The sequence below is a fragment of the Eleginops maclovinus genome, chromosome 18 (genome assembly GCF_036324505.1).
Source record: "Eleginops maclovinus isolate JMC-PN-2008 ecotype Puerto Natales chromosome 18, JC_Emac_rtc_rv5, whole genome shotgun sequence".
NCBI lineage: Eukaryota > Metazoa > Chordata > Actinopteri > Perciformes > Eleginopidae > Eleginops > Eleginops maclovinus.
This window is the reverse complement of record NC_086366.1, coordinates 19,670,573-19,683,411: the sequence shown is the minus strand read 5'-3', so window position 1 is coordinate 19,683,411 and position 12,839 is coordinate 19,670,573. Positions and strand designations below refer to the sequence as shown.

General features: G+C 40.3%; 1 protein-coding gene across 3 annotated transcripts in view; it reads right to left on the bottom strand.

Moving 5' to 3' along the window:
- gab2 (GRB2-associated binding protein 2) overlaps nucleotides 1-12,839 on the bottom strand; it is a 34,184-nt gene that overhangs the window by 19,377 nt on the left and 1,968 nt on the right. For 2 of the 3 annotated variants that reach the window (XM_063906723.1, XM_063906722.1), the window contains exon 2: nucleotides 1,358-1,658. In XM_063906723.1, coding sequence (XP_063762793.1) covers nucleotides 1,358-1,658 — 301 coding nt within the window. Of the gene's footprint in view, nucleotides 1-1,357; nucleotides 1,659-1,816; nucleotides 1,930-12,839 lie in introns of those variants that run through there. The other variant, XM_063906724.1, reaches the window with a different exon arrangement.

Here is a 12,839-nt window from a genome sequence, read left to right as displayed (position 1 = left end):
TTTTCTAATGTATGATATAAAGATGCATGCAAGAACTCACTTACTGCTGCTTAGAAGGAGAGGCGTCTGCATCACTATCATTCATTTTCTTTTAAATCGCAAGAGATACTAGTAGAGTGTGATTCAGACAATTAAGACAAATTTAAGGATCACAGAATTGCTCTTCTCAGACAGAAGCCGTTTTACATAAGAACATTACTGCATAAACATGCTGTCATTTACATGAGTTGTCTATTTGGCACTTTAATTCGACAAGCTTTTAAAAAAAATCATTGGCAAACCCAAGAGGAAAACAAGACTTTCTCATGCACAAAATATTTAAATCAGAAGCTGTGGGAAAACAAAACCAAACTGTCCCCTCTGTATCTGCTAATGACTTTTAAAATGGCCAAAATCAAGAATGAGAATTCCCATCCTGGAAACAACAGGCAGAGAGCGGACCCTTTCTTTAACATAACAAATGAAGAGAAAAATCAATAACACTCTCCGACACCGTGTCCATTTATTTGGCAGGGATGTTCCCATTCCACTCTCTCAAATAACAAAGAGGGAAAAAAACAATTGCCAATGATATCATGTGGCTGTACCTCTGCTGCACATTTTGTGAAAACTAAGATGCAAGCTGTTCCAAATAACACGAACAAAAAGGCACAATGGGAGACTTAGGAAGGAGTTATTAGCCTAGATGTTGTTTTGCACTGCTTGCATGCCTTAAACACCAAAACACATTGTATTGATTCAGTAAAGATGTTTTTTTTTTCACAAATTATATTATATTGTTTTACTTATTATATTCTGTACAATATACTATATAGTATTCATTCTACAAAATGATCGGGAATTGATTTGTGTCCTCTAATTGCATGTTGTTGTTTTTTCTGTCAAACTGTCTATTGGTTTTTACATTTTACTACATTTTAATAAAACCTTTAATGTAATTATTCTACTAAATGTAAAACAGAGAAGAAAGGTAATCATTCATAATGGTAAACAAAGCCAGCAAGTGTTTTCCTTGATATGACTTGTGTAACTAATTGACCAATTGTGTCCCTTATTTATTGTTGGACAAAAAATAATTTAATTTAATTATCCTTTCAGTACTACTTATTATCATATCGGAACAGATTTTACTGTGCAAACTAAGTACTGTAACAGTTACAGCAGTAAACACAAAAGCAGATTTATAAGCTTCCCTGACACAAAGACTGCTATTATTAAAGCAATCTTGATGAATTGACTTGTTAGGTAATTTAAGCTGATTCGAGATGTTATTATGTTTTAAAAAGGGAGATGGCGGAGAGATAAATGAAAACAGTGGCAGGTGGAAAGAGCAGCAAGCACAGTCAGGGTTTCCTACCGTGGTTGTCGTCTGACTGGTTGAACCCACACAGCTGGCAGATGGAGCGGACCCACTTGTTCATCTCCTCCTCAGTCTCAGCTACGAGATAAAAAGTGCGGTCTGAGGTCTTGATGTCAAACACAAAGCTGTCCTGGAACTCCTTCCTCTTAAAGGTCAGGCCGGCGTCAACCTGCTCGCAGCAGTGCAGGTCGATGACCCGAATGGGTTTCTTGGAGTGGTCGTTCTTGTAGTACTCAAGAACATCAGGGTCACCACTCATGCGGCCGCTGCGGAGTATGAACCAGCGTTTCTTCCATGCCTGTGAAATGGGAATAAATTGTAAGTACAAGACTGACCCTGTGAGCCAGAAAATCTAAATCATGTGTTGATGGAGAATGATGCTTTTGTTTATCTGCATTTAAAATACTAAACAATAGATCTGTTTACTTTCCTACTCTATCTGATACAGAATGTTACCTTGGCAACGCACTCAACCGCTGAACTGGGTTGTGATGTTAACTGTTGATCAAACAGGGAAACTAAAGTCTGCCTACTTGAGAAGGTTACTGTGCTTTAGCACGCATGTGGTTGTGTGTGGTTGGTGTGTGTGTGTTGGAGGCTGCGGGGGGAGGCAGCAGGTGTTTACCCCCTCCCAACGTATTTCCTGTGCTGAGATCCCTCTGTGAGCTAAGACAGAAGCAGATCTCCTCCATGACAACTTCATTATGAGACTGCAGGCTCCACCCTCATCCAGAAGTGGTGAATGACACTTCGTTGCTCCAATCAACACTGACCCACATCTGTGTGTGACTGTGTCACTGAAGTTGCCTCTAAACTGTAAATAAACGCTCCTTGTCATAACCACATGAAAGGCAGCAGCAGTCCAACAATACACACAATTATGATGCATCAGCAAAAAAAAACTACAAAAGTAACTTGTTGACTTCACAAAAATAAGACCACTGTTGCGTTTGTCAACTGGAAACAGCATAAAGGAAGAATAGTAGCCTCCCTATGTTTTCCCAGTAACTGTCTTAAAGGGCCTCTGTGTTTTCCGTGCTCAGAGACAAAAGAGGAAGATAGACCAGGAAGGGAGAGGGGGAGTAAAGGGGGGGTTTTGGACATCTGCCAGTGATGCACTTCCGCCAGGCAATGTCTCTCACATGCAGGCTGCTGACACACAGGATCCTGCAGGCCCCCTCTCTCTCCATCAACACAGACACTGCTGCAAGGCTAGCTACCCCACACCCCCTCAAAGCAGACAGATGCATAAACACAGGGCAGAAAACGGATTTCATGGCATCGCTCCTGTGCTTCTCAAATGAGATATTTCTAATCTTCTTTGAAAGTGGCATACATCATTTTTATTCATCAAGTTATTACCTCTGATGTTTAGGTTTCAGCTTCCTTGTACTGTGCAAACTGGTGCTCTGTCACACTAATATGGATATATTTGTACACGCTTCCAAAATGTTTATTTTTCCTCTGAGAAGAAGTAAAAAGAATAAAGGCAGCAACATATTTTTTCTTTTTTTCCCCAGGAAGTGCAGATTGTGATCTTATCTCCTGTGTAGCTGAAAAGCTCCACAGGTATATGACTTTTTCATTTTTATTTTCTGTCAGAACGATACACTGATAATAGCAGGAAGCAGTATGTATACCCTACCACTGCAGTTGCAGATTCAGTAAGTTTAATCAGGCTCTATCTGATGAGCTGTGAAGATGTATGAGGTCAATTTTCACTATGGGAGGTGGTAATAATGTTGCAGTTTACATTAGTAAAGGATGTGGGCGAACAGATTTCAAATATGAAGCTTCTTTCTAAATGATTCCCTCGGGATAAATAAAGCTTCTTGAATCTTGAATCTTGGAGTGTGAACTTCCTTATTTCATAAAAATACCAGATATTCATCTTACGCCTTCAAAGAAATAAACTGCATTTCCTCCATCAGGTCTGTAAAGTTCTTTGGTTCTGTGCCATTACACCATGCACAGCTATAACTCTTGCAAACCCCATTAAAATATTATTGCCTTTTCTGGAAGGAGAGAGCATCACTTAATTGAGACCTGGAGCGCTGCCCAGTTTCAAGAGGTCAGTGCGACCCTGCTGGGTTATTCCTGGCATCTTTTAACTGCGGCCAGCGTATTAACCCAGGACAGCCACAGCTCTCCACCGCGGACCAAAGACAAATCATTTAGTAGGCCTTATCATTCTAAAAATAGAAAGTGTATTTTCCACGGGAAATGTAGTTGCAGCCTAATTTGGGAACAAGTGTATTTACAGCTTGGTCTTTGAATGAGAGGGTTAAACAATGTTTCCCTTCATCACACTGCCAAGCTCCTCACAGAAGTGTTGCGTGTTGCATTTCCAATCAACAACTTAACTGGCAGTATAGCCCCTCATCCCTCTCTCTCTCTCTTTCTATTTCATGAACTCTTTCAAATTTGAGCAAACTTCGCCGTCGAAGTAAATCATGGGGGAGGAGGACACAACAAAATGAGGTTACCCACCCACCGCCTGTCCTACAGAGCATGTCTAAGCCCATCGATCACTGTCTAAGTGCTGGGAAGTGAGCGCTGAAGCTTTAAAACTAGGCTGAACTCTCCCGGCTCTCCAAATTTCCCCTCCCCCTCATAGCTTTGGTTTAAGCAGCATCACTTTTCCAGGGGGGGGGGGCCTCAGCTGAGATGCCCTGCCACTGTTAACAACTGCATTGGTCCATTGAACCACTGACTGTGAGCAACCACTCACACCCTAAACTTATACAATATTATGTTCATGAGCTGCCAACATCACAGGGCATGTGGGAACTCCCTGCTATTGACTCATGCTCTAGAGGTCAAAGTCAAATAGAGGTCAAATCTGAGCAGAACAAAACTATAACCTCATTAAGCAAAAAAAAAAAAATCCTATATAACAAAAAGAGATCTTTGTGAAAACTTCCTCAGAGTGTTTTTAAAACTCTGCTTTTTATACTGTCAGGGTCTAAACTGTAGAATAAATGGTCTGCCAGTGCTTGCAGCTCTCCAAGAAGAAGAGCAGCCATCCGTGTCTATGAGCGCACATTGTTTAGTCCCTTCCATCCGATCCAATAACCTCATAAAGGCTTGATCTTACCTTGTTCTAACTGAGTCTCCCATGTCCTGAGAGACTACAGTGGAGTACAAAGGAGAACACGTCTGCAGCTATTTTAGAGGACTGGGAAGGAAAACCTCTAATAACAAATCCACAAAAAACAACCTCTTGAGCAAGTTCACTTCTAAAAATAGGATCAAAACGTTTTTTCTTGCCAAATCCTTTTGTTTCTTTGCATGTTGATAAGTAGAACATGTTTTGTTCTATTTTTGACTTCACAACAATGATACTGGGAAAACAATCATACAAAGGGGATACAATTTTCTGGTATGTGTTGATAGTTCTCCAAGGCTCTACACAACAGCTTAGGAGATAGAAACACAGCAACAGCTTATAGATCACGGCAGTCATTCACTTTATTTGCACATATCTAATTCAACACTGTAAAAACAAGCCCAGTCGCGTGTCTTTGAACACAACTCATCACTCTGCTGTCCTAGTAACATTGACTAATGAACTTGGGGATGGTTGTGGCCTAAACAATTATCCAAGGTGTGCCTTTTACAGCAATCGAGCAACACACAGTGTTTGTGTAGTAGTAGGCTGTGTCAACAGGCGGGTTGATAAGTATCAGTCCACATGTTTTTAAATGAGCATACATCCAAACTAAACATGTATGCTCTCCTCCTATTAGAACAGGAGAGGAGGAGACAGCAGGTAGTTGTCTGTGACTCTGCCTCCTCTGCTTTACCTGCTGCTGCAGTACACACACTACACAGCTGCACAAACACTGACACTGTGAAGCTGCTGTACAGTTTGTGTACATTTTTTTTCATCCATTACCATTATTTTTGTAAAGGTCAGGTGTTGCAGCAGGGCGTTTTACCTTTTGTGACACTGAATGCTTGGCTGCCGTCAGAATAGAGGCCTCGGGCAACATGTTTGATCTGGGCGACATTGCTCCAACACACACACACACACACACACACACACACACACACACACACACACACACACACACACACACACACACACACACACACACACACACACACACACACACACACACACACACACACAGTGATGAGACTGCATGAAACAAATGCACTAGTGCCGGGCCATTACTGCGTAATTATAGTAAAAGGTGAAGTGAGAGGGATCCCATCAGTGTTCTCAGTGGTCCCACTGGTGGGCTTCTAAGGGATGGGACTGAGCATCAAGGAAAATAAGAGGGGGAGGAAAAGTGGTTGGGGATGTAGTATCAAATTTCAGCTAAATAGGAGTCCCACTATTATATTTCATATATTCTGAAGCTTTACAACTTTAACCATCTTTGAACATTGGATTTTGTTCTTTTAACCTGTGTTTATTGAAAATATTTACAAGAAGAGCTATGAGTTCTGCATCTATCACAAGATATGGAAAACAACGTTAGTTTTAAATACTTATCTTTAAAATACCCATCTAAACCTACAATATGTATATAGTGACTTTCCCTTGTAACATGTTTTTAAAAGGTTGTAAAATAAACCAAATAAAAGAGAGGACCAACTGCTCATAAGTTAGCATCATACAGCTTTTCATTTCACACACAGGATGATTACTGGTTCTAAATTAGGACAGCAGACATAGCCCGCCTACAAGAATTCCCTGTAATGCATTCATCCCACATTTATTCTATGTGGGTGCTGTTTCGTAGCTTCTCAAACTTAGAAAAGAACAAAAGAGGAATATTTAGCACATCAGTAACTTTTTTCTCTTAGCCCTTCTGGTGCCTGAATAAGATTTTCATCTTTACAAAACAACACCTCAAAGCAAAAGAACAGCAGAGAGGAGGACCTCTTTATCGTGCAAGAACTAATAGTTAGGAGTGCAATAACAGCCATGATCGTATGAGTGAGCGCCTTAACACTTGTGATCAATGTTAAAGGGGAGAGAGGACAAAGCTTGACGCGCTGCAGCAGACAATTACGACAGAGAGCTGATTACGTGGTCCTGATCAATAGCTGCGTGACACGTCAGCCAACATTCCATGAACAGATGGGAGTTTCAGCAAGTGAGGCAATGCAATGCAGTTTCATTGGAAAAATGGCCATTCACAGGGCACACAAACACCTCTAACATTTGCATAGTAATGCTTTCCGAGCTTTCCCTGACCTAGGATTAGGGCCTTGCATTTGACCTTTGACAACCAATGTCTAATCAGTTCATCCTTGTTTGTGCCAACTTTTAAGAAATTCCTTCAAGGAGTTCCTGAGCTAATTAACTAGAGATATGCTTGCCTTCTTCTCTGCACTTGATGGGTGTCATAAATCAGTATTTACATGACATCGGTTTATGTAACAGAGAGCTTAAATAAACTCCGAATGGACATGAGAGAGCATGGAGCATTTCCTTGAAAGTCCTACAGTTTACACAGGGCTCCCTATCTCGGCTCGGAGCGAGATGTTAAGCAGACAGCTGTCCTAGACAAGCTTTATAACACACGGTTCTGAAGCATTTCCAATAAGATCAACTCACAAACAAAACAGGAGTCCGACAGTGTGCAAAAATTGTGTGGCCGTTTTGCATTTTCGGCAGCTCCAGCCCAGTATCTGTCTCCAGTGGTGAGGAGATCCAGATGCTCCTGGGTCGGACATGACTCTGACCCATCTGTGTACCCGGAGATGTAAACATTAAAAAGATGTTAAACAGGATTGGTGAGAGTTTTAAACTACAGCCATTATATCCAACGGATGCTTCAAGGCACCGTTGCGATTTAAATCAACCTGCTCAGGTTTCCCAATAGTCAAAACACTGACCTTGGAAGGCCGACAGCTAAAAGACATAACACATGCAGATAAGACCCTAACAGGCCCATAAATTCTTGTGTGTTAATAAAGAAGGTGGGAGGTTAGCCATGGAGCACCAAAACAGACATGGTAGGAACACTCCTTATGTTTCCCTCATGCATAGAATTATCATTTTAACAAGACCTCAGCTTTGCAAACCCTTTTAATGCATGTAGAATAGAGCCTCATTTGGTTCAGCTTTCACGACATTATAGGTAATACGACTCCACCTACAATGCCATCATATGCCTGTAATGGAAAGCTCCATCCTACAGGTGTGATGAAGATAAAGAGGGATGCTGCATTTGGCAACTGCAGTGCTCATTCAATCAGTTCACCGGCGCAGCGATGTGCAAAATGTGTTGCGCCTCCTATGAAAAACAACCTCTCAAAGCTCTCAGTAGATATAATCAGCCTCAATGTGCAGTCGAACACTTCCATCATTAGGAAAATGAGTAATCTCTCGCCATGTCTCCGTACCAGAGAAAAAGCTTGGCTTATTTAGTGTGAGCCCGCCCTGACAGTTTGACTAACGGGGAGCATTATCTTTAATCAGAACTCTTTGTGTTACTTCCCCTGCCTCCGCCATCTGCTGCGACTCATACATGTCTGTGTATGGAGGACGATCTGTGAGCATCTCTTAGTCTCTCTGACTGCAACCAATGTGGCTTTAGATGTAAAACACAATTATTAAATTGGGGGTAAAGTCTCTGAAACAGCCTCTTCAGAACCAAAATGTTGACATAGGTTTAAGGTAAAAGTTGGACGTTATTTTTGTCGCACACGACAGCCCTGCAGCACATCAAAGAGCCACACCAATCTGTGTGCGTAATTAAAGTCAGCCACTGTTGCATTCAGGATCTTGTGTGGATGTCAGTGGAAAATATAACAGGTACCAGGAGCTCACCAGGCACACACCATCCAAAAAATGACAGTGGTTGTCATCTATTTGCATGCAGACAATATTAATGTATCCATCACTGTAGTTTAGTGATTTGAAATTTGATATTGAACTCATTTACAAATGTTTGTATTATTAGTTTTGTCATTGCTCAAGGAAGTTAAAACAATAATTGGCACACTTCATCAGAATCAGAATACCTTTTTTCGTCCCACAGAGGGAAAATTTACAATTTGACATTTGTACGTTGATTGATCAGTAAATTTTTATTAAAGACAACTAACCGCAATTCAAGTGCATCCATTTAAGTGGCACACTGCAATAGCAATCACTGTTTTAGTCGAAGTAAATGATCAGCTCATTTCAGGGGTATTGTTAACGCAAAAGACAGAATTGCAAGTAGTTAATTATTTTTTGTTGATTTCTGAAGTCACTGTAAAATCATCCTTTCTTCATACACCGTTCCCCATGCTGTTGTTTGTGTAAAAGTCAAGGCATACCCGGGATCATCTCTTTCTGATTTAAACTAAATGAAAAAAATTGAATGGCTCAAAGAAATTGCTAAATTAACAAAATTAGAAAGGATATGTGTTTGTCATGGCTCAACACAATCACAATCACAAGTTTGAGTGAATATTGGAGGGTTGCAGACTATAACATTTAGATTACTTAATGACCAACACTTCAGCTGTTTATATTTTGGGGTTTTGTACCTCGATGGTGCCTATCAGTGAATGCAACTAGACACACAGATCAGCTATCTGCATCACTGTCTCTTCTAAACTTAAATGACTTTGTGTTATTTTGTCTCACTTTGTTCCAGTGAAGTCTTTATTTGTACGCTAGCTACATTACTCAGACTTTATTCTTAACTGAATTTCAGAAGTAAGGAATTTAAATTCCTATATCTGGGCAGTAATGACTCATCACTGTCTGGATCTACAGAGAATTAAGGGGTCTAAGCTGTGTTAATATTTAAAGAAAATTAAGCATGTAAAGAAGTTAAGTGATCCAAAACATATTCCAATTATGGAGATGCAATTCATTTTCTTCTACATTCTTATTGTATCACTGTTTACTGAATCAAATGATTATCACTGCTATACAGAGAAGCATGTGCATGCTTGTGGCTGTTTTCCTTCTGACTAATGTTACCACCTACAGGTATACCACAACCTTAGTCGCAAGGCTCTTTGTTTACACATTTTCAACTCCTACAAACTATTGCAACAAGGCAAGTGATTCACCTGATCAAAAACACATGACATCATCTTAATGTAGCAATATGCTTGTGTTAAAATCAGATTCCACCATGACTTACATCAGGCTTACGTGTAGCTAACAGGCCCAGACAATCAACTCCCAATTCACTTGAAGAACGTGTCTAAGGGTATTGAGCAAAGTCAAACAGTACATTTCTTAAGGTGCAAAAACAAGTTATTTTTATCTCATGAATAAACTACTTGCCCTATGAGTGATACATTCATTGGCTAATTCCAACCAATGTTATGTAAAAACATATAGATCACCAATAATGAACAAGCAAGACATTAGTCAGGCTTTATCGAAGTCCTGCTTCACAAAACAGCAAGACCAGGATGTTTCTGGGAAGAAAATAGTCCCCACTGAAGGTGGCACGGACGCTTTTATAAATATCACTGCCTATATTCTGTAATAAGGCAATAACACATTGTCCTTCTTACAAGTATTTCACAGTTTATTGCAAACTACATTCTGTAAATGCCATGTGCGAAAGTTTGTTTATCTTAATTGTAATTTTTAGGTGTATATGAGCTATAAAAACACCAGAGTTTCCTGTTCTCTACCATATACTATCAGGCTGTATCTAAACTGAACCTGCTCCTACAGAGTTGCTCAAGGGCATCAGAGAGGCGTGGTTTGAGCAACTGTTTCCAGAGTGAAGCAAGACGTTGGTAAATAAGAACAAGTGTGCTAAATAATGCTAAAAAAAGAACATTAGTTAGCTTTCAACAAGCGCTAACTCAGCTAGAATTCATATTTCTGAAAATAAATTTAAATCTTTTGCCCTTATTAATGGTTTTTGTTACCATTCTCACATTTATTTCCTTGTATGCTGCTGTGTGGAAGGCCAAAAGGCATTCCTACTGACTGACATTTTCAAAGCCCATTGCTTGAGTGGGCCAACTCAATGACAGTCACATGACATAAGCCACTAAAATGTACAAGCTGGTAGTATGATTCCTGTAAATGATTGCGTGTTTGGATCTTATCAACAGAGCAGAGACTAGATTTATTTTCATTCAGAAGAAACAGGCAGTGCAACAACCTAATGGTAGCACACTACGTTGCTTGTGTGACACACAAATCATATACTTTATCCATGATCAGTGACCTTTTTATACTGCTGTTTAGTCAGGATATTACCAAACTGCATGTTGTAGATACAAAATAACTATTTGTTTAGGGTGTCCTACAATGCTCAGCTGAGCTGTGATCATTTGTAACAGCAGAGGGTTTTAAATAGGAATGGAATAATCCCATAAGTTATTTTGGTCCGAGGTTTACAACCCATGTAGTTGTAGTATGACTCATTATTTGTATTTTAAGCACAGTTAAATAAAACCATCACTCATGTGAACTTAACTATCTCTCTGCTGCTGGTCAAAATGACAAGAGGAAAATCAATGGGATCTAATTTCCTTGAGAAGAGCAGGATTTTAAGATCAGATGATAGATGAAAATACATTTATATTCTCACAGACCATATTAATTTCTTTCCCTGTCATGGGGCCTCTGTCACAACACTTCCTGTAGGTACCATCCAGAGGAAGTCTGGCATCTGCTAGTGCTGCAATAATTAATTTTTGGGCAGAAAACACACACACTAAACCAAAGTTCATGGCAAAGGACAGGATATTTTGACAAAGGTTCAAACAAGGCCACCCTGGGATTTTCACAATGAATGGGAAAGAATGGATGTCAAAAGGTGGAGTAAAGTATAATTGTGTGACAAACAACTATGACTTTTATACATTCATTTGTTTCACATCGTGGCTGAAAAAAGGTTCATCTTAGAAAATGTATTAGCAACACATTTGATAAGAGATACTAGTTAAGCTCAATACAAACTTTAATACGTTCTCTGTTTCCTGCCTCTTAAAAGTGGAATATGATTGATTGATATGTTTATAAGAGACCTGCAATGTTAAAAAAACAGTCAACAGATTAACCAACAATGAAAAGGATCGAAGGCTTTAGCTTTCTGTCCATCACAAGGTTTCTATTAGCCATACATGTCCAACAATGATACAATAATCTCACTTTGATATCACAGTTACATAAAGCCACCCCAGTTATGTAGCTTCTGGGCAAAGGCCTTTTTGAGGTCCCACAGATAAAGTGGAACAAGGAAAATGTCTGTGTGAGCGCTGGGTGTCTGTCAAAGCAGGAACTGGGAGGCGTTCTCCGTTGACCTCTGAGGGCAAGGACTTCCCAAAGCCCCTCTGCAAAACAACAGAAGACCCGGCAGCTGACAGTGGGACACACTGCTGCTCCACCATGTCCGCCTTAAAAACTCACTGCCTCCCCCCCACCTCTCTTCCTCTCTCTTGGATGTACCATCCGCAAGGGCAAGACGGTAAAGTTGGTAGAAAGTGGCAGAGTCAGAGAGCTGTAGCTGCAGCTATCACCTTGCCGATATGATCCGAGTGGAATGTGGCAATGCTTTACTGCATATGAACAGACACGTTTTGTGATGTCATACAACAACGGCAAATGGGAGGGTCTAGCCAACAGAAGCCTGATCCCAACCTGAGAACAGGAATTAATTTGTTTACAGAATGACACGCAGCATGTATGAATCATATTGAGCAGGAAAATAACTATTCTAAGTGCTTGATGGTTATTATTGCGCATATGTCATCATTGGATGTCAGGTAAGGTGACAGATTTGCATTCCTTTCATTATTACAGGTCAATGACACAAGTATTTTTAATCATTATATAGATTAAGCAGTGACTACAAATAAAATAGTTTGTAAGAGACATGATGAAGCAAATTATCTGAATGCTCAGTGATGTGTAAAATAGCCATGACAGAACTCTGTAAGAGGCACTGGGTAAGTGCTGGATTAGTCAGTTGTTTTCATGTTCTTTCTGCTTATTCTGGACATTGTTCAACAAAAGCAACCAGGCCACTCCCACCTGCCCATAAAACACGGCCCACCTCTGAAGCCTCCATCAGCCCCTGAGACGAGATAAATTTCGACCAAGTGAATCATTTAGCAGCACTGGGACATTAGAGCGCGACTGTTTTCCTTGTGAAGATGCAGCGCGAGTGAAAGGGGCTACACACGTCTGCTACGCCGCTGTCACATGTTTAGGGGGGGCATGGAGAGTTTATACTCTTCAAGTGATGTTTGTCCAGCAAAGAGCTGATGTAGAAAACAGTGAGTCACTGCTGAGAGTTAATAGCTTTTGTAAATAAATTAGCAAACATTTAACCAGGACACGTCATACTTGTTACTAAGCATAGCATGTTTTCTCATGTCTTCACCCACAGCGCCATTGAGGCTTCAACTGCCATAAGTGTTTTCTTGCTGATTTTGCATATCATTTGCATGCCTGACCTGTGGTGGTAGTATCAGTTTTTACTCTCTTCTAACCAGGCGCGGGATTCTTCGCTACATATGTGTTTGCCACATTTTTTAG